The 23,086-nt window shown below is 41.3% G+C and overlaps 1 protein-coding gene across 4 annotated transcripts in view; it reads right to left on the reverse strand.

The window, feature by feature from the left end:
- The window catches only part of PLXNA2 (plexin A2), a 479,995-nt gene that overhangs the window by 150,178 nt on the left and 306,731 nt on the right, over window positions 1-23,086 (reverse strand). For all 4 annotated transcript variants that reach the window (XM_077334859.1, XM_077334857.1, XM_077334858.1 and 1 more), the window contains 3 exons: window positions 8,658-8,858; window positions 4,308-4,404; window positions 1,118-1,317 (listed from right to left, as the gene is read on the reverse strand). In XM_077334859.1, coding sequence (XP_077190974.1) covers window positions 1,118-1,317; window positions 4,308-4,404; window positions 8,658-8,858 — 498 coding nt within the window. The remainder of the gene's footprint in view (window positions 1-1,117; window positions 1,318-4,307; window positions 4,405-8,657; window positions 8,859-23,086) is intronic.

Below are 23,086 nucleotides of genomic sequence, written 5' to 3' on the forward strand. Positions count from 1 at the left end.
CTGATGACTAAGCCTGACAACCGAAAATAGGTGATCGAGGCCAGTGAAAGTGTATACAGTTTATGCATTAGAGATGCTACAAATTAATTTAAATTTAACATCACTTTATTTGTTCCTCTCCATTGTAATAAGGGGAATGTGTTAAATCAGGACAAGCAAAGGAAAACAAAGAACATTTTAAAGAATACAAATGTGGTAGCTCCATTGCAACCATAGAATTTTTTTTTCCTGCAAAATGTTTAGTACAGAATCATACGTGATAAAAAACACCCCAAAAGGATTGATTTCATACAAAAAATGAAGTGTCTCCTGATACCCATGGAAAACATCTATAATTTGGCATGGTGCATCATGAAAAACCAGGAGATTTTAACCCTATTCAAGTAGATCAATAGAACAACATTTAATGAAAGGTTGTGACCTTCATATCTGGGACACCAATAAGCTGCTGTGGGCTGGTATGAAGTACAGATAAGGAAGTGAACAAAGTGATAACTTGCATTTTCCAAGAGAGACTTCCACTCCTCCTTCATGTACCACAATAATACACCAATGAACATCTGGGTTTCCTAGTTTTGTCATAAATGAAAGACCCAGGAAAGAGAGAATACTTCAAATAAAACTCATGCCACAGCAACATGAATGTGAGACTACCTCATATTTAAATAAATCCCTTTGATTACATTGGAGATATAAGTTAAACCAGGGGTCGTCAACCCCCGGTCAGCGGCCCGATATCGGGCCGCAAAGGCCTTGGTAGCGGGCCACCAGCAGCCGTGCCTGCCTCCCCCACCTCGCAGCGAGGAGCTCGGCAGGCCCCGAGCGAAGCGGCCGCCAAAGCACTCACAGCCCGGCTAGCTTTTTGCTGTGGGGGGGGGGGAGGGAGGGAAGAGGCAGGCATATAAATGGGGAGTTTGAACAATGGCAGCATATAAAACTAATGTGAGGTTGGAACAGAAAGCACAGTTGACTCAGGCTGGAAATGCATGCCTCCTCATGCACAAATGGCAGCATTTTGTAGTTAATATGGGTAACCACATAACTGCCTACAAATTAATAATATAGACATAATATGATAGGCTAAGAAAGAACAGGAAAAATGCGATCTAGATATTACCTCAGTGATGCGTGGGTTGGAGCACTTGACGTTCCTGCTTGACCAATCAAGCCACCTTCCCCATCCCCCAACAGATGAGGGACAGTGCTGGCCCAGAGTACACCTCCCATCTACAGTGCACCAGCCACACTCATATTTCTGGTCTGCTTTCAGGCACAATCCACAGCTTTCTCGCTGGGCAGCACACTTATACAGGTGAACTGTGGAGACAGAAAACATGCATGACCTGAAAGTATACTTGCCAAACCAAAGGAACAGTATTTGCTCATAGTATTGCAAGGTACAAACTAGTCACTATATTGACTAATAATTTATCTACATTGCATTATGAAAGTATTATATGGAGAAAGGTATAGTTCAAACGATGAGCAATTTTAGGAAGAGTGAGAGATGCTGCCTTTGGAATGATATTCTATACAATTATTTATTCTTGAGATGATCAGATGATCCAGCTGTAATTTAAAATCAAACCACTGCTGGTCAAATTGTGAGCCAGACATCATGACACACTTTAGTGTGCTACTTTTTCAGAAACTCTCAACATCATATATTCAATGCTTTGTTAAGGATTACCAAATTGAGTACATACAAAACAGCAGATCAAGTTCAAAAACTGCATATAGCATTCTCTCTCTCTCTCTCTCTCTCTCTCTCTCTCTCTTTCTCTCTCTCTCTCTCATTCAGTAGCTCCCTCTTCAGATACTAGTTGATAGTGCCAGCTAGGATTCAACCAAAAGTAGAACTCAAGAGCTATGGGCAAGGTTATGTAAGGTTCTTACTTGCACATGAGTTTGAACAATTGGGGCATATAAATCCTTCGCTTTCCTGTTGAACCTTTCCCCCAGATGTTCTTAGATATTATTTCTTCCATGCTTGATTTGGAAGACAGCTTTAAAAACCTCTTTGTTTAGTTCCCTCCACTGATTTCAACCAAGAAAGACCTCTTTGAAAACAATGTCTCCATTCCCAGGGAGCCTGGCAGGACTTCCAATATATCAGGTTCCACAGTAAACTTCAAAAGCACTCAAAAGCAAAATATAGCTCAGATGGGAACAAATGGGAACCCATTAAATGGATGTCCTTGTAGCCATAAAAACCAGACTCTTTAACAGGTATTGTTTCAGGGAACAAGTCTGCTGATTTCAGAAGTCTTGTTTTGGTCTGAGCTGCCCCAGATTTGCTGTTGAATTCCAAATATGTTTACTCAGAAGTAAACCACACTGTGTTCAATGAAACAGACTCCTGGTAAGTGTGCACAGGAATTTAGCTTTGATCATATAATTAACTCTGATAACATGTATATTATTCTAGGCATTCCATTTAATGTAGCAGCTATCATTAAACTGCTTTTTCTTTCTCTGTTCTCCGCCAAGTGTGGATTTAGTAAGCCACATCTGACTATTTTTCCTAACCATAACTGATTGTTTTTAGTCAGCCCCAGGCACATATACATGTACTCTGATATTTCAGTTATTTCAGTAAGGTTGCCACTTGCCAACCTGTATTCAGAATTAAAAAAAAAATTCAAACCAGAGTTGTGCCATAATTTGAAGATATGGTAGGCCAGTTATGCTAAGTCTTTACTTTGCTGCAGCAAAGTAGACAAAGGAAATGAGAGACTATAATATAGCTTTTGGCTTCTAATCTTATCTTACATCCTTATGCAAAGTTTCTTTTCTGTTCTGTATCTAAGAGCATATAGTATTGCAATAATAAAGAAAATCATGTAATGGCCTAAGATATTTACATCAGTTAAAAGTAAGGATAAGTTTGTTCCTGTCAGACTCAGTTATGAGCTTGAGGATGGTTGTCGTGGTTGCAAAATTGTTTTTGAACCTGTTAAATCTAATTCAGAGGCTGCCCCATTTCTTGGTCCCAGTGAATCTAGCCATGCTGATCCATGAAACAGTGACCTTGAGATTGCACTGCTACAATGCATTCTCTTTGGGTTCCTTTTGAAGGCAATTTGGAAACATCAGCTGGTATAAAATGCAGCATTTCTTTTATCAACAGCGACTAATTGCTTGGCACATGTCATGCCTATTTTGCGATCTCTGTACCGGTTGCTGAAAATAAAGTTTATTATTATTGTTGCTGTTGTTTCTGAGTTCAATTTAAGGTGCTGGTTGTTACCTTTAAAGCCTTTTATGGTCTTAAAAGATATAGATCTGGACGACCATCTCTTCTACTATAACTCTGGCCCTTGGACCAATACCTACTGGCTAATAGCCTCTTGTAGTGTAGTTAGGATAGCTCTCACTAGGTCTAGAGCAGGGGCCTCCAGATGTCCATGGACTACAATTCCCATGAACTTATGAGGGGCTTATGGGAATTGTAGTCCATAGACATCTGGAAGGCCGCAGTTTGACTACCCCTGGTTTACAGCTTTTCCTGTGGCTCCTCCTATTTGATGGAATTGCCTTCCTGAAGTTGTTAGAAAGGCTTCTGCTTTCATAGTTTGACACTTATTTTTAATTACATAGTTGTTAGATGTAATGGAGTCTTTATTGTACATTTTTAGAATCATTGAAACCAGTCTTGAGTCCCATTTGAAGTAAAGAGAGTGGTTCTGACAACATTTCCTTGGATCTTTTCTGTGACTTGGAAAGGGACATAAAGTGTTATAGTGAAATCCAGCTTCCACTGTAATACAGAAAAAAAACCCATGAGGAGCAAGAACACAGCGTTTTAAATTACTATTAAATACAGGCCATGTTTAAATGAAGCACTGTGAGTTCTTGGCTTCACTAGCTTTATAATCTTAGCTTTTAATAGTAGGTATTTAATTATTGTAGTTCCCATTTATTACACAATATTGCCCGTGTATTTGAATTTATTTCTGCAAAATGTGATTTATAAATATATGAAATATGTGTACCCATGGGCCTGTGCAATTCTTAATATATTCTATCTTTCACCACTAAATTGTTGCACAAAGACATCCCATTTGAACCATTTCAAGAAATGTCATACAAAATCTTCCCTAGGGCATATGTAGGACATCTGAGTGAAAGACGGCTATACATCCATAGATTTTATAAAGTGTATTGGAATTATGCAGCCTTCAGTAGTCCTCAAATAAAAATACAGCAGTACCAGGACTTTACAAAACACAAAATCTCTGAATTTCCTGATCAGATTTCTATATAGCCCATAACCCCAAAAACTTCAAATAAATTTATATTGTTACCTTTCAAATCCTCTGGGTTGTCAATGATAAAGTTTCCATTCCAAACCACTGCAAAATCTACTGCTAAGTTACTGATGTCCATTCCATCGTAGAGATACTAGGGAACAAGAACATTAATATATTAATGTCACTTCTCTGCATGTATGTGAGAGAAGGACCATTTACGCACTGGGAACTTCACTGCCCCAGCTCCCCTGCAGGAGGACAAATCGGGGGCAGATGGTGCACCAGGCCAAATGCTCCAAATAGAGAAAGAGGTGGGGCAACCGGCCATGACTAAAACTCCAGCCTGCAGCCTGGCATGAAACCTCCAGTCCATAAACGGTCAAGGGCTAGCGGCTGAACTATTATTTATTTTAACATTATATCACTTAGGAAAGTGAAACAGGATCTGAAAGATTGATAATATCCATCACCTGCATGGTGAGACACACATTCCAACACAAAGAGACAATTAAATCTGTCAATAGCCCTTGCAAGAAGAAATAAATTAATGATCCAATCCATGCAGGCTGTTCTTGCCATTCAAATCTCTTGCTTAATGAGGCCTATTTTACATACTACCTTTTCTCAGCAAGATGATTTACTATTTAATTATTTATTTATCATATGACATGTTTGTAGCATAGCCAGGAGATCCTTGGATTGTCTGGCAGCCAGGCAAGAGACGTTCGAAGTTGTTTTGCCATAGCTTGTCTCCATGTCATGACCCTTAGTGTTCCTTGTAGGTCTTCCATCCATATTAGTCAGGGTTGACCCTGCTTATCTCCTGAGATCTGATGAGATTGGGCTTGCCAGGGCTAGCAAGAAGATGAAGTCTTGACTTCTATGCCCTGTTGTTGACCCTTCAGGATAACTAGTTGATCACTGTGTGAAACAGGTTGCTGGACTAGACTGTGGTCTGATCCGCCAGGGCTCTCCATAAATATGTTCTTTATGAGGCTCATTGTCATGAATACTGAGCACTTCAGGATTCACACATTTGGCTGTAGCGACATTAATCGGAAATGTATACAAAATACCTTTGAGGTATACAGTCAAGGTCAAATATGTTATAGAAAAAATGAAAGAAGACAGGTAGTAACAATAGTACTATAACAGAATTTGAAGCCTGTAAAGTAGGACTTCCTCTTTTATAACTGGTTCTTAATATAATAGCTATTTTCCCCATCTGTTTTTGAGGTTGTAATTATGATAAACAAATGCATTCCAGAGAGCATTCTGAACAGTTGTATATGAGCCTAGGGACCAGTGAGGCAGCACCATTGAAGGGGAAAGGGAAGGCGACTGTAAGCCGCTTTGAGCCTCCTTCGGGTAGGGAAAAGCGGCATATAAGAACCAACTCTTCTTCTTCTTCTTCTTCTTTTCTGATAGAGTTACCACAAAGCCATTCATTATTTAACTCTCTGGATTCAGGGGTTGTACCAGAACAAGGGAACTAAGAACGTACTCATATGGGCAGGGGAAAATTGGATTATAGTTTAGTTGGGGCTCTTAAACAATAAGCACTTGAAAAGGAGTGAAACAGGGGCATTTTATATACTTGGCAACTGCTGGCTGCGATCACCACATGTTGCTGTGTTGGTGTGAAGCAGCAGAACAAATCTAGAGTCCAGTGGCACCGTTAAGACTTACAGAGTTTTAGTCAAGGTATGAGCTTTTGTGTGCATGCACATTTCCTCAGATACAATGTCATGAAAGATTCAAATGAATAGCCATGTTGGTCTGAAGCAGCACAATAAAATCAGAGTCCAGTAGCACCTTTAAGACCAACACTTGCACTCAAAAGCTCACACTTTGAATAAATCTTTGTTGATCTTAAAGATTTTATTGGACTCTGATTTTAATGTCAGGAAAGGACATTGTATGACATTTGTATCTGACAAAGTCTGTGTGCACACGAAAGCTCATACCTAGACTAAAACTTAAAGGTAAAGGTAAAGGTATCCCCTGTGCAAGCACCAAGTCATGTCTGACCCTTGGGGTGATGCCCTCTAGCGTTTTCATGGCAGATTCAATACCAGGGTGGTTTGTCAGTGCCTTCCCCAGTCATTGCCGTTTACTCCCCAGCAAGCTGGGTACTCGTTTTACTGACCTCGGAAGGATGGAAGGCTGAGTCAACCTTGAGCCGGCTGCTGGGATCGAACTTCCAGCCTCATGGGCAGAGCTTTCAGACTGCATGTCTGCTGCCTTACCACTCTGCGCCACAAGAAGCTCTTACAATTTAAGTATACTTAACTACTTTATGCTGAGTCAGAACTTTTGTCCAAGTTCAGTACTGTCTGCTCTGACTGGCAGCTGCTCTTTGAGACCTCAGGTAGGGAAGGGTCTTAAAAATACCTGTAATCCTTTTTTAAGTAGAAATGCCCACAATTATACTGGGGCGTTTCCACATGTAAGACATACATTCTATCACTGAATCTTTGTTCTTCAAGCTCCTGGAAAGCCACAGAAGCAAAAAAAACAAAAACAAAAAAACAAGCAAACGTACAACCAAAAAACTTTAAGTGAATGCTGTGGGGAAGGTTTTAATGCAATATCTGGGTGTTTCATACTCCTCCTCAACTTTATTATTGGACTACCTACCATTCCATCTTTACTTTAAGATGTCAAGCCATTGGACAACTGTGCAGCCTGACCATCTTTTACTGTAAATGTCCAAAGAACCACTTGCAACAATTATATCATTTTGAATTATTTTTAGGTTAAAAGCAAAACAAAACTGAGACCTTTACAAAGCACTTGGAGATACAGTAGAAGCTGATTGTCCTGACTGGCTGGATTGATTCCAACATCCTTCTTGTTCATTTGAATACTCCTGTCAAATCATCCAAAGCCTTGCTTCTCAACAGGCAGGAGTACAGAGGCCATTCTCTGTTGTCACTTTTTTCTTTCTTTCTTTCTTTTTTAGTGAAGGTTATATTTTATTCCTTACTTCTCTCACTCTCATCCTTGTCCCTTGCCCATCCTCTCCCAGCAACAGGCAGCTTTCCAGTAGTACACATTCTATCATGCTGCTGCAGCCTGGAATTTGACAGTTCCCTGATAAGCGGTCTGCAATTCTCTTTATCTCTGCTGTGTGAATTAGCTTTGCCTTAACACCTTTGTCACATCCCCGCCCTGACTCCCCCTTTCCCTGACCCCCCACAGTCACAGACGGGGAAGCTGACAGATAAAAGATTTTCTCTGGGGCCAGGATTCTAATTAAACACCTCACTTGCCTGTAGCACATTCCCACTTGGAATTCAGGATTAGTTTAACCCATTTCTCTCCCTCCCTCCCCCATTTTAGGCTTCACCACCTGGAATAATGCTTCCATGTGCCTTTCTTTTACCTTCTATGCTGTTGCCTCATGCATACTTCAGTCACTTCAGTATTTTGAAGATGAGGAAAAAAAATTGAAGAAGGAATACTTCCAATGATCAAGAATAACAGAAGCTCTTCTCAAGGTGGCTAGACAGAAAAGCTAGCCTTATGGAATGCAACAGCCTGCCCTGGCATTAAGGAATGGGCAGTCATGATGAATGGCTATAAGAATTAAATGCCCCATACTTGGAGGAGTCCTGGGAGACCTTCTATTGAATGAATATTTGTTTAAATCATCAGACCAAAAAAAAATGAAAAGAAAAAAAGAAAAGCCCACCAATGAACTAAACTGCTTTTTTCTTGTTGCCTTGGACCAACCTATGAAACCCACATGATTTCACTTCCAACTTTTATATTAAAGTCGGAAGGAGGAAACACAAGTCTTGCACAGCAGGGCAAAACTTTGTTGGGGTATTATATAAATGAATGAATAGCTTTTCTAAAGTAATCTATCAAGATTCTTCAATCTCAATTTGATGGAAGGCTAAAGACATGTTGAATGTGAGAGACAGACAGTGCAGTCCTAAACTGTCAGGCACTCTTTTAAGTCTATTCAAGTCAATGGGCTTTGAAGGGTAGAATTCTGTTTAGGATTACATTGAGAGACTCTTAATAAATAGGGACCACCGATTCATTTCTTTCTGATAAATTACCATATAAATTCTAGCAAGGTCATTATTTCAGATATGCTAGCTTAGATGTACATCATTCACTGTAATTACCTGGAAACCTGCCAGGAAACTGAGAACGGGAAGAACTTCTTGGCACTCTTTAGCCCCTCCCCCCATGGTGGGTATATTCTCCTTATAGTATTACTCAGTTACATCTTTCCACTAGCTCACGGAAGTACATGTTTAACTTGGGATTTCGTACAAGCTCTTTATCTGTATCTTTCCTAACATAATTTCCCACATCCTTTAATATAGGCTGTCTTCTCACTCCTCTCCCACTCCCCACAATCCTGCCCCAACCCAAGGCTCTTACTGAGCTATTCTGGCACTGGACACTTGAGCTGTTGAAGCGAAGAGCAGGCACACGATGAATCACGCCTTGGATGTTGAGGACACACTCATAGCCACGCTGGCCCGACTGAGGTTGTGGTAAATTTCTAGCCTTCAAGGTGATGGGCTTCACCTCACCAACAGGAATCAGAATCTCTTCTGTAGGAAAGAGCTGTGGGCAATCCTAGAGGAAAATATATAAAACACAAATATCTATGTAACTGCAGCCTCGGAATGCACAAGAACCGTAGGGTTCGGGAGAAACTAGATGAAGAACAAAGGTGCAAAGATCAAAGACCCCAAACAATATTTATTTTAAGCATCATGATTTTCAAGCATAATTCTCTGGAACAATCTTTTTGATTCCTCAGAGCAGTTTCTTATTAAGACTGGAAATAAACGAGTCAGCTTGTCATCATACAATCTACCTTTGATTTAGACAGACAATCGATCAGCTGGATGGGCAGGAAAGAATGCACTTTTCTGGCATGATTAAGTGAATAAAACAAATGAGCAACAAATAAGTCAAGAGTTCTCATTTGCTTTTGCAATTAAAATTTCCTTCTCTAAGGAAGCCTCTGACAATTCAGAGAATACTCTCAAAATGTATGTGTACATTTTGAAAGAAAGATTAAAGTCATTCAGGGTTGAAATAAGCAAGGCTTTTCTAATCAGCAAATGCAAACTTTTGACAAATACATTAGTTCAGAATATTAATCTGCTTTGAGAGCTCCTTTTGGATTTATTATTATGGTATTTATCCAGTATCACAAACATGACAACTAAGGTATATCATTCATAGCATTCACAATTTTCAAAATAAAGCACTCATCCAATTACCCAGTGAACCCTGCAGCACAATAGCACATAATCAAGGTGTTATCTGTTAATTAACAAATGGAAAGTTCCAGTTTATGACATCATAAATTATGTAAAATTGCCTTTCCATTAAGAATTTCATTTTTAGAGGTTAAATTGAAGAGAAGATTCTATTCAAATCATCAGCACACAACCACTCATATCCTGAGTGCACTAGCAGAACATGCTCATAGTGCAAACCATGACTTCTTTGGGTAGTAAAAACAACATACTCATAGCCACACTGGCAGGACTGAGGCTGGGTACTGGCACTAAGCACTTTTGGATCTAGTTTGTGGCTGGACTTTCTGGGGTTTCTATATATACTGCCTTGAGCTCCATAAGAATAAAAGGCAGAGTAAATGCATAATCCTTCACAAACTGTTTTGAGTTCCTTAGAAGAAAGGCTGTATGCAATCCAGCAAACAAATAAAATTAGGGCCTAAATGTGAATGTAGATCTTGTCCACAGGAAAACTACCTGATCTCAACAAATCATACAAATGCAAGCACTTAGAAGCATCATCACTTATTTTCAGCTGCAGAACCAAAGACTTGTGCAGCCAGACAGCAAATCCATCCATCTCACTGATAGATGTTGCTCACAGCCTTTTCTAGCTATGATCATACTTCTAATAATGCTTCCATTTCTCTATTAACTCAGGTGTAGATAAATGGAAAACAGATCATGTCTGTTTGGGGAGACCCAGTAGCTTTACCCAGAAGCTCCATAAACTTTTACAGCAACTCTTGTATATATTTTATTTCATTTTAAAGACAAATTTTTGTCAGAAATGATTTTTAGATCAGGTTGGGGAAAATATATGCATCACAGGGGGGAAAGGAACTTATATTCTAAGGAGTGACTTCATGAATGGGAGGAGAATATTTGTGATTAAGTATTTACCCTGTGCACCCTTGTCCTTGATTCTAAAAAAGTTCATCTTACATACAGAATGGCTCATGGCCTCATTCTCTAGGGTGCTACTCTAACTAAAGTGGCAGATGCCTTTAGTTGCACCATTAGTGATCCTCATATCTCTAGGATTTGGATGTTAAATAACAAGCATTTTAAATATATATGAACACAATTAATACAGAGAGTTTTTGTGGATGTTCATTTCACTCAAAGTGTTGAAGTCTGTTTATATCGCACCTTCCTTGGATGTTTTTTGTACTCTTTTGCTTTGCAGTAATTCATCTAATTTGTCTCTCGGTGTTACTATTGTGCTGTTTGCACTGCTAATTGCACTATAGCAGAACCTAATGACCAAATAAAAAGTTAGCTCACTACCACAACAAAAAGATATTCTTGGAAGTATTTTGAGAGGATGGGGTAAAGATTTCTATTGCATGGGACTATTCTGTTCTCTTTTTGTACAAACCAGGAACTTTGAGGGGTAAGCCTAAGGTGACCATGTGACCCGCATCTCAGTCCAGAATCCTGCGTCCTTGCACATTGTTATAATGTCCTGGCGGGGGCCTCTCTGTCGCCCCTGGGCAATGCAGCACGAGCCATTCCTAGGCCCAGGGGCGGCGGAGCTGCCCCTGCTGGAACATTTTAACAATGTGTCCATCACTCGCTTCGTTGCAAAAAGGCAGGCTTTCATTGTTGTCCCTCTGAGAGCAGCGAGCCAGGCAGCGGGCATGGCTTCATCCCGCATCGACTCCCTCCCTTCCAGAATTCTCCTGGAAGCTGTTGGAAAAGCTGTTGATACTACTATCCTCATAGAATCATAGAGTTGGAAGGAACCTCATGGGTCATCTAGTCCAACCCCCTGCACTATGCAGGACACTCACATCCCAATCACTCATCTACTGTAACCTGCCACCCCTTTGCCTTCACAGAATCAGCCTCTCCATCAGATGGCTATCTAGCCTCTGTTTAAAAATTTCCAAAGATGGAGAACCCACCACTTCCTGAGGAAGCCTGTTCCACTGAGAAATCACCGTCAGGAACTTCTTCCTCATGAAATAAGTGGAAACCATGTATGGTCTGACAGTTCCCCCCTTACTCAAAAGCTGAGCAACTATTTCCTACAAACAGAACATCACTAAATATACATTTTATTCTAAAGAAACACTACTGATCACAGGCTCCTAAATGCCAGTAAGATCCCATCATGCACTGACAAACAGTATGGGGAGGAAAGCCTCCTTTGTTAATAAACAGTGAATGCTCTACTCCAGCTACTAGAACTGTTGGTCAAACACGACCTTTTCCAGCATTTGAACAAAATTACGTCGCATAACAAGTGGATTCCAATGCATTCCTCTATAAGAGAGGCATGAGTATCCTCTAATTATAACAATATTTCTTCCAACAGGTTGAATTCTTTATCATCAGATTATCATTATTATTGGTTGAATTCTTTATTATCAGAGTGCCATGCAGTCTGGATTATTAATCAGCTGAATAGCCATTTCCATGTGTTTTCAAAAGAAAGAATCCCCACCAGCAAGTTCCTGCTCCCTGAAGTGGTCTGATATCCTCAGAGGTGATTTCCTCACCCAAGGGAGTCTCTCTTAGAATCACAGAATCATAGAGTTGGAAGGGGCCATACAGCCAATTAAATCTAAATCAGACTAAAGCATCCATGATAAGTATCTGTCCAGCCAACTGCTTGAAGACTGCCAGTGAGGGGGAGCTCACCACCTCCTTAGGCAGCCGATTCTACTGCTGAACTACTCTGACTGATTTTTTTTCATATCTAGCCAGTACTGTTCTACACATAGTGTTAACCCATTACTGCAGGCCCTATCCTCTGCTGCAAACAGGAACAACTGCCCACCTTCCTGTGATAACTTTTCAAATAATTAAAGAGAGTGATCATGTTCTCTCTCAACCTTCTCTATTCCAGGTTGAACATTCCCAAGTCTCTCAGCCATTCCTCATAGGGTTTGGTTCCCAGGCTCCAGATCATCCACATCCCTCTGCACCCTCTAAATCTTTCCACATCGTTTTTGAATTGAGGCCTCCAGAACTGCACACAGTATTCCAGGTATGGTTCAACCAGTGCAGTATACAGTGGGACTATGACATATTACAATTTTGAGTTGATGCCTCTGTTGATACAACCCAAGACTGTATTCGCTTTTTTCACTACCACATCACACTGTCTACTCATATTTAGCTTACAGTCCATGTATCCCAAAATCTCATTTATACACATAACTGCAGGTAGAAAGGAGAAAAAAGTAAGGCCCTCATCCAAGAGAATCTCACCTCAGCCAAGGGAACTACTGGGGTGGTGGGAGGGAGAAAGATACCCTATTTCATAGGCAGAGCAGGCACATGAAGATGAAAAGAAGACTTTTTCCTCTCTTTCTGAATGGCCACTCCCCATGCCTGGAGCTTGATATGTGTAGGAGGCTGAAGCCTGCTTTTAAATAGAAATGGTATAGCATGCTAAATTCTGCATTCACACATGAATGATGTACTTGCTTCATTAACTTCGATACTTTCATTTAAACTTCTACATAGCCCTTTCCCCTGCTTAACACCAAATGATTGGGCAGATTACCTTACTACTTCCTGGGGACTGTTGCTTTGTATGATTTTGTTTTTGTCCATTTGGTTCATTTCCCTCTTTTTATAAAGAAGTATATTCCCTCAGAGTCCTGAACACAAACATGTGTGCAAGAGGAACAGACTTCTATTGGTAGAGGAGTTATATTTTTTTTCCCCTGGAGCATAATTGTCATTATGTGCTGGGGGTAATGTAAACTGGCTTCATGGACCCCTGCTTTCAATACAGGTTGATTGGTGCTCTCCTTACATGGGTAATATACAGGCATTTTTGGTGAAGAGTTGTCCTGCATGCTATGGGAGTGACAGTCAACAATGCTACATTATCATGGGTTTCTAGTGCTACTATTGCATTTTCATTTTCAGCTTTGCTGCTAGGAGTGCACAGGATGGTAAGTACACTAGGCCAGTGTTAGCCTTTGCATAGAGGCTGCTGGCTTAGCTGGGGTGTTGCACTGAGCTACCAAAGGGATTTTTTTGAAATGCAAATATTTAAACAGAAAAAGTACTATCAAAAAGTGTTTGCATAACCAGAGAAGCCAGTAAAGGTGGTACAAAGATAAAAGTACACCTAGAGGTACTCTGCTATCATGTCTTTTTAAAATCTTCCATGCTGTTATAAATGCCTGAGTTAATGACAATTTTTCACTATTAGTTTACTTAATTTTGAAGACCAGGGAAATTCAAAACAGAGTATTGTAGAGTTAGGCCCCCAAATTAAAGGCAACTCATTATCCTTTTATCTTTTAAAGTTTCAGAACATCAAATTTAAGATTCATGCTGTTTTGCTACAATATGTGAATTATTGCTATAAGACAAAAACCCTGCGTGCACCATAGAGCACCGTCAGAGCAGAGGAACTGAAAAGGAATTATGTAGTATGATCCATTATCTTTCCAGCCTACAGTATTTTAATGCATCTGGAAAACAGTTTTCTGTTAGATGGATATGTGTGAAAGTCCCCCCCCCCCGCCTCAAAAAAAAATTGTACACTGTACGACTGGAAATGTTGGCTGTAAAGGGGTTTCTATTATCATTAGATACAAGGAGAATATAATGGATTTGTTTTCTCTTAGCAAAGGTTTCGTTGGGAGGGAAATGTCACATTGGGACTCTAAGTGAAAGTAAAGAATCAGTCAGATTGCGAGTATACTTGACTGTAGGGACAAGAAAGAAACTGCAGGCTTTTGCTGTTTGACAGCTTCAGTGATTGCATTAATAAAGGGATCTACGAATGAGGAAGGAGATGCTACAGGACGCAATATCACCAACTGCACAGGGCACTTGTGGCTACTGCATTGCTACTGGCCATTTTCATTGAATTTATCAGATGAGTGAATGAAGACACAGAACCTGTAGGGTGCTGTGCTTTGCTTGGGTGTGTGGCTTAGAAAAGAACGCTGCTGGGTACTGCTATGTTGTTACGGGGCACAATGTTTTAGACCGGAAACCTGTGGGAAACGATTGAAACGCTACTGGATTCCACTAAAAAGGCAGGTATGCGTTACGCCGAATTCCACTATTTTAAATTCCGTTATTTCTTTCTGCAAGCAATCTGCCACATTGATCCTTGTGCAGAATGGGCCACAGTCTTCCTGACAAGCCCATAAGAACTAAGCAAAGCAACTTCACCACCTTTTTACAGACTGCTTCCCCCAACAATCCTATGTCCCCAAATAAAGATTCCATTGAATCAAATAAAGACTCAGTTTTGACCCGTAACCCTTTCCTACCTAAAAATGCCACTGTTGCTTCTTACTAGAGTACAGTCTTGTAGAAGATACTATACAGCTAATCCACTCATCCCTTTCTTTTTAGGTCACAACTGTGTTTTCTCTTTGCAACAAACACCCATCAACCAAGCATCAGGAGCATTCTCACAAGCAAAGCCCCAAGAAGTAACCCACAAAGCACCAGGTTCAAGTGTAATTAAGTTGCTTAGGCAATTGATCTTCAAGTAGGAGTACATATTGGTAAACAAAGAAAGTTTCTTTTGGAGAGTGCTGGCATTCTTCGACCTTTACGAGGCTGAAGGTACAATATGTAGGAAGAGACAAGGCTTTTACCAGGAAGACTTACAAAGGCACAGGTAGAACAAATTTAGAGCCCAGTTTTTAAGACCAACAATTTTTATTCAAGGTTTGACCTTTCATGTGCACGCACACGAAAGCTCATCTGTTCCACATAATGTATTTCTGGTAAGGCCTTGGAGGAGTGTGTCTCATGGCTTAAGTGCCACTCAGCTCTTAACACCCACACAGGGAGGCTGTCCCACCCCTGAATGCCTCCTCCTTCCAATTGGCTTGCCTGTCTGTCCAGCAGCCAGCCAATTGCCTTTGGTCCCCTCAGTCCCCGATGACCCCCTGCTCCTTTCACTTCCCTCTGAGGCTGCAAATTCCTGCTGCAGGAGAGCTGCCCCTGCCAGTGAGTTCCCTGCCCAGAGGCCTCCAGCCTGCAGCCTTTCCAGGTCCTGGGGGGAGGGAGAGGCCATCTGCAGAGTTCTTCCACCACTCCCAACCCACCCCCACTCCCATCTAGTACCTGTTGGATTCCTGAATGTAACGGGCTTGGCCCCTAATACCTTGAATAAAACTTTGTTGGTCTTAAAGGTACCACTGGGTTCTAAATTTGTTCTGCTGCTTCAGACCAACACAGCTATCCACTTGAATCTAAAGGCATCAGCAGAAATTTTCAGTGGGATCAAAGCTCAGTTTTTGGTCCTATTTCCTTCACGCCAAATGAAATCTGGCCTCTTGACCCTGCTCATGCTCTGGATTGTTTTTCATTTTCATTACCATTTTCTTTACAATGCTTATGACAAGAAAGGGCAAGGGGTCCAACAGCTGAAATAGCCGTATAAAAAGCAAAGCACTTTGCAATACAACTTAACTCTTGGACAATAGTTTGTTAAATATTTTTTCTTAAACCCCGTCTTTGAATTATTAATTAGGAGCTGAGCTAGACAGCAAAAGTATTTTGTTGTGATCTGGCAAATCTAGCTCTTATTTTTATTATTATTTCATATGCTTTTTGGAGTCCAGGGTGGGACTCCAGCAGACTTTGAGTATTTCCCCAAATACTACAACTGGATAAATATGATATGAAAGACTTCCAAGTAAACCTGGCTAAAAATGCCTAGCTCAGCATTTACTAGTGAACAGAACGACAACATGCTTATAACTACCCTGACTGGCAAAGTTTTTCTAATATTGTTGTTTTCAGTGGTGCATTCAAGAAAGCAACAGGAATTAGTGTCTCCCCCCCCCCCCCCCCGGAGACTGGAATTTCCCTCCTAAGCCCAAGCAAGGCATTGCTGAGCTACAAAAGAAAATTACATTACAATTGCACTGTGTGAACACACAGAGAATTTCCCAAGATGGATATCCATCCGAGATCTAAATCTGTTTTTCAACTTCAGTTTAGATTTAATTTTTTTTGCCTTAGCATGGAACAAAAAGGGGTGTATGAACCCAATTTGCAATACAAGAGACAAGTTAAAAGAGACAGCTTGTTTCATTTTCATGAACATCTGAAACAAACATACACTTCATTCAAAGGTTACAGATATGTAATGCTAATTAGCTTAATAACCAATTTAGAACTTACATTTGAAATGCTTTTAGTGAACACTGTTTACAGTTTCAACTCACTTTTCCTAATAAATTCTTGTATTTTGCTAGGATTATATCCAGTGTATTTAATTTATAAAATAACAGGTTGGATAGAAAGTACTATGAGCAGATCTTTCTTGGTTTCCACTTTCTAGTGCAGCCCTTTGTGCATACTGTCCTCGAAAAGCTGCTCTTTTTAGTTCAACAAAGTATTCTACTTCATCACCTTTTCCGCATGAGGATTAAATGCCGGGTCAATAATCGTCTGGTAGCAGGGCTAATCCCTGCTACCACATGATGTCAGCGCAGGCTCAGGTTTGGCCCAGCCCTGGCCTGAATCAGAACCTCCAATGCCCCGTGGCAAGGGAATACAGATATGTGTTCCCTTTTTCACCCTGGGGGCTAACGGGGCCTATCTCAGGAGAGGAAAGGGAAGGCAACTGTAAGCCACTTTGAGACTCCTTCATGTAGAATAAAGTGGCATATAAGAACCAACTCTTCTTCTAAATCCTTGTGTGCAAAACAAAAGCTTTGTGTCAACAACAAAGTACTATTGGATTACAGTCCTGAAATGGAAGTACTAAACCATTCTAGTTTCAAAGGAACCTGAAACCATAAACTTCAAGTACTGGTCCTTACTTGAGAATGACCCACATTGTTTGGGAAAGGCATACCTGAAGGAGCACTTCATCCTTTACTGTCCAGTCTACCAGTTACAATCTGCCATCTAAGATAGTATCTCTATGTCTCTGCCTGCAGAGGTCAGGTGGGTGGTGACCACAGACAGAACCATTTATTGTTCTGTGCCTTTGGAATTCTCTTGAGGTGGAAGAGCTCCATTTTACAGGCCCTTAGCTCTCCTGGGAGTTCATTCCATCAGGTCGGGGCCAGGACTCAAAAGACCCTGGTCCTTGTCAATACCAGGCATACCTCCTTCAGGTCAGGGAACAAATTAGCACCTGCAGAGCGGAATATCCCGTGGGGGGCATAAGGAGAAAGGCAGTCCTGCAGATATGATGGACCCAGACAGCAGATGGCCTTAAAGGTTAACATAAAAAACTGCAACTGATTGTTTGATTTAGTCTGCATCTAGCCAGAGGACTGTTTTATTATTATAACACTAGCTGCAAAGGCCATTCATAAGAATCGACTTTGCAAGGCTGCCCTCGGGTCTGCCGTGGGACTACAGTCCCGCAGCAGTGTCCCTGTTGTGTGGGAAGCACTGTCGCCATGACGAGAACGCTCCCCGCGGCCCAGGGAAGGGAGGCGTGCCTCCCTCCCCCTCCCCCTGGCAGACTCCCTGGCCCACAGGAAGCGCTGTCGCCATGGTGAGAGCACTTCCCATGGGCAAGGGAATGGAGGCTTCCCCCCTCCCCCTCCCCCCGGGAGGCTCCCTGGCCCTTGAGAAGTTCTCTTACCATGGCGGGAGGCTTCTCCCTTCCCACGGCAGGTTTCCCAGGTGGTGGAAAGTGCTCCCTCCCCCACTCCCCCCCACTCCCCCCCCCGGTGGCCGGGACTCTTACCTGGGGCCCTGCAAGGTGGCAGAGCGACAGAGAGGCACAGTGTTCCTGGCTCTAGCAGCCAGGTACATCTGTGAGCCAAGGTGCGAGGGCTCAGTGAGGGAGGGCGGGAGCTGTAGGGGCAGGGCCAATCAGGGTGCAGCTGGTCACACCCTGATTGGCCCTATTCCAACTCGGGCAGCTGGACAGTTCGTCCCCCAAGGCTGTTTCACAATTATATATAGGAACCAATGGATAAGGATTAGACTGTTGAATGTTAACACTTTTCTGTCCTATATTATTGATAGTTTTTGGACTTCTAAAATGATTCATGTTTTACTTTGTGAATCAACTCAAACAGGTCTCTGGAGAGGCAGGATATCAAACTTCTAAATAAATGTGTAAAAATTTTTGAAGTCATTTCAGTTTTACCTTCTGACTCTAATCCCACTCTACTCTTAAATTTACTTCTGGATACTGGAATAATTTGAAATACTTTCTACTAGTTCTGTGATGCCAGCGAGATTTTTTAAAAACAATCACAAGTTTATGGTTGTGGAACGATAATAAATATAGTGAGATTCTAATATTTAACATTATGTTCTCAAAGGTCATAATCCCTTCCTCTAAAGTCAAGGCAAGGTATAACTAGGATGCAGAAGTGATACAGAAGTGAATAATTAGGAGTACTTTTTCATATATTTTGCAAAGAAGAAGAGGAGGAGGAGGAGGAGGTAGAGAAGGAGGAAGAGGAAGAAAAACCTGTACTGATATTTCACACATTTGCAAAAATCTATCACCAAAAAGCAAATGAATAAACCAGATGACTCCTTATCTGGTTTGGGGCTCCAGCTTCTAGTAAAGAAAAAAAGACTAGGCATTTAAAGGTCACACAGATGCTTCAGTTTTTTGTTGTTGATGCTGCTGACAATGATTATAATTACAAGGAATTTCAAGCCAGTCTGAAAACACAATCAGATATGGAGATTTCCAGGTGAGATTATTACCTCAACATTTCCGCTGAAAGGAAACAGAACCCTCCATTTTAACCTTTCAGAGCCTTTGAATACTATGTCTGCCTGTTTCAGTATTTCACACATGGAAGCCACATTGGAATTGTTTCCATTCCTCTGCTGAGATGAGACCACAGGAGCACATTTATGCTGCATGCATACTACTTTCATTTACACAGATATATATTTTATTACCATAAACCTCACAGTGACATGATAACACCAACATTCTTCATAGAAATTCTTTTCATGTTATAAAATTTATCTCAAAACAGATATCCATTCAGCACTATTATAAGTGCTCAGGAGTGGGGAATGCATACACTAATGATGATGATTTACAAAATTTATCCCCCCCCCTTCTGCTGTTACATAGGCCACCCAAGGCAGCTAAAAATTTAAATTATACATGATAAAATAGCATTATAGAACCATTAAAATAAACCCCTCTTGCCAAAGTACTTCATTAAAATAATTTTCAAAGGAGTTTTTTAAACCCCAGGTAAAATACATATAAATCAGATGAGAAACAAACTGGAAGACAGTGTAGGTGGGCCAAGACTGCAGAGATATGGCCCCTACAACTCACACTAGTCAATATCTTGGCTGCAGATCTCTGTACCAAGTTTCTGGACATTTTTAAAGGGCAGCCCCATGAAGAGCGTATTGTAGTAATTTAATTGAGATTTAATTATAGAATTCACCACAGTGGCCAAACCATTTTTGTCCAGGAAAGGTCACAGCTGGCTAACCAGTCAAAGCTGGTAAAAGGCACTCTTGACCACAGCTACCAGCAGTAAGCCCAAGTCCAAGAGTATCCCTCCAGACTTACAAATCCGTTTCTTTAAGGGGAGTGCAACCACATCTAGAATGGGTGATTTCTTAAATCCCACCAGCAGATATGTTCTGGGGTTTCCCTATAGGAACAAATCTGAAAAAATTGCTATTTTTTCGGAATATGGGCATGTCCCTATATTTTAGTACACTGAAACCCAAACAATGTCATCCAAAGCAGAATCACACTCTTGTAAATTCATAGAGGTACTTAGAGGACAACTCTTGTTTAGGATTGCACTATAAATGTAGCTCATACTATTCCACACTGCTCTGAACAAAAGAAAGTCATCTGTACAGTTGCACAATAGTGCAATGGTATTATTTTCAATTCCTGAGGTAACTGGATGGAAATCATTTTGTAGGAGCCTTGGTTGGCGACTTATGGAATACTATGACAGTGACAAGAGGTCATTCCTGGCAGCCAGCATTAATCAGAATGTTTGTACCTTGATTAAAGGTATGCATTTTAGCATAAAAGGGCTTCCATGTTCATTTTGGCATAAAAGGGCTTCCGTGTTCATTTTGGCAATGATTCCATAGCAACAAAATTATTTCTCCCCTAAGTGCTAACACTAAAAATACAACATGGGAAATCTTAAATGCATGCTGAATTAACTGTGGTTTAATTTATCAACATAGAGGCTAATCTCTGGGCCAAATTCCAAGCTCAATTGTGGGCTTTGTGAGAATCTAAATCCAATAATCTATGAGAGGTGCTTGAGAATCTGAATTACTCTGGATTCTGCAGGGATATTCTTCTTCTGGAAAACAGAACCTTGGATGAAACTATTAGACATATATGGTATCATGGATATCTGAGAAAGAATGTATATCACATTTACAAAATTAACACCTTGGGACAACCGGCTCTTATCATGTGAATTGTAGTAATTTTAGTTAATCCTTCAAAGAAAAACTGAGTCACGCCTCATCATTGCCTTAACAGGCTGGCTTGCACAGACGTAAGCACAGTGTTGTTTAACTGCATTAAGGAATCATTTGTCTAGAATAAAAACGGCAAAGAAACCAAGCAACGCAAATTTATTTGAGTGACTGCAGACAGCAGAACTGCCTCCCAGCATTAATAGGAAACAAGGTGGTGGAACATGAAAGTGCCACTTTTCCAGTCATTTAGCAAAGTATAACCTTACTTTAAAGGCTTCAGGTCACGTTCTCTCTGACATAAACAAGCAACTGCTAGTAACATGTCAGGGTTCACCACTGGTTAACATCAGGTTAAAAGTATGATTTTAACCTCTTGGGGGGGGGGAATAATGTGTCAAAATCATTGCGAAGGCAGGTTTCTTTGATCGCAATGCATTCTGATCCTGAACTTCATGAGAATGTTTGTATGTGAACTCCTTTCTCACTTAACATCACTAGTATCATTTTGATTAACTGCTGAAGAAAATGCATCTTCTGTTCACAGCAAGTGTGTGTTTTGTTTTGTGTGGATATTCCACTGCTATATTATGGGAAATGTATGGACAGCTTTGCTAACAAAGTGGTGCTGAAAGCAAATAAACAAATAAAACCCAACAAAACCTTCCTAAGACATTTTTGAACTTTGTGTGTTATTTTCTGCAAAGTGCTTTTAGCATAATAACTGGATTCAGCTTTATTCATAACCCTCATTCATTTTTCATAGAAAGACCAAGCAAATTAGCTTGCTGAGCTGGTTGTGTGTGTGTGTTTGGGGGGGGGGGGAAGAAGCACAGAGGAACAATGTTTCATTTGTATCACTGCTTGTTACACTTAGCTAGAGAGATCTCTCAAAGAAGCCCAATACATTTGTTTAGCATATGCTAACTAGAAAGAGGCTAACAGAAGCCTTGCCAGCTACAGAGGACAGGAAGGAAGTGGCAGGGAGAGAAGCAGAGGCAGATTTTTCATGACCTAGAGAGGACTTTCTTCAGGGTCATTAAAATAAAATAAAACCGTCTGATGTTCAAGAAAGCCAAACCTCCTGCTGCTCCACTTGGACAGATATTTAGAACACCTCCTTGAATATGCTGCCTAAATTTATGAAGAAGTTCTGCAATACCATTTAGAACAGACAGGGACTCAAAAACTCTCTAGAGTTCAATTTCCAGATATGTCACAGATTTACTTCTTCAGACTGGTCTGGAAAAATTATAAGTTCTGCTTTTTTCTTCCTTCCATTTCCTACCGGGGCAATAAGAGCAATCTACAACAGTAGAGAACTTTTGCTGCCATTGCCTTCAAGCTTGAAAACAAATTCCCAAAGTTAAGGGAAAGGAATGAAGACAACCCCACTGGATGGGAAGCAAGATGTATCCTCACTAAAGCACAGGAAAGATAAAAGATAATAGTTCCCTCTTGCCGTCTTAAAAAAGATGGATCTTGGTTTTGCATCTGGCTATTTAAAGCTTTTGCTTTGTCTCTAGAATTAGGAACTTCACCTTGGGCATCTTTTCTGGGTTCAGGCTGAAAGGCTTTGAAGTTTTACATACCACAAACTGCCTGGTGTTGCTTTTGGTTAAAAGCAACAAGGAGACAGGGACTGATTCCAATGATGAGTATGTCTGCCTCTCTGTTGCCAAGCCCTGCTGAGGTTCATAGACATGTTCCCCATTTATGTTATACTAGATTTAGAGCCCATTTTATTTCTAAATAAAATGGGTGCTAGATGGCAGTGGCCTCCACCACCGCGGACTGGCGCAGGCTTCTGCCTACGGCTGGATGGCATGGTGTGGGTGAGGAGGCTGGGGGCGGCATCCGTGGGGCGGCAGAAAGGCAGCGTGGGAGGTCTTACCGCGGCTGTTGGCGGATCCCGGGTAATCGGCGCAGCGTTCGGCAGCGGCGGCGGCTCCTGAGGGTTGGCGAGGCGCAGGCCCGGCGTTTAGCGGGCGTTGGTGAGGTGTGCCTGTGGGGGGGGGGGTCGAAGGGGGCAGGAAGTGTGGAGGCGGCGTGGGTGTCGGCGCGGCGCTTCGGGAGGTAGCGGCGCCATTTGCAATCGCCGTCTTCTCTCTCGGCGGGGGCGGCAAAATGGCGGCACTCCCGAAGATTTTTAAAGGGGAGTCCCTGCCAGCGGCGCGCAGGCCG

The sequence above is a fragment of the Paroedura picta genome, chromosome 4 (assembly GCF_049243985.1).
Source record: "Paroedura picta isolate Pp20150507F chromosome 4, Ppicta_v3.0, whole genome shotgun sequence".
Taxonomy (NCBI): domain Eukaryota; kingdom Metazoa; phylum Chordata; class Lepidosauria; order Squamata; family Gekkonidae; genus Paroedura; species Paroedura picta.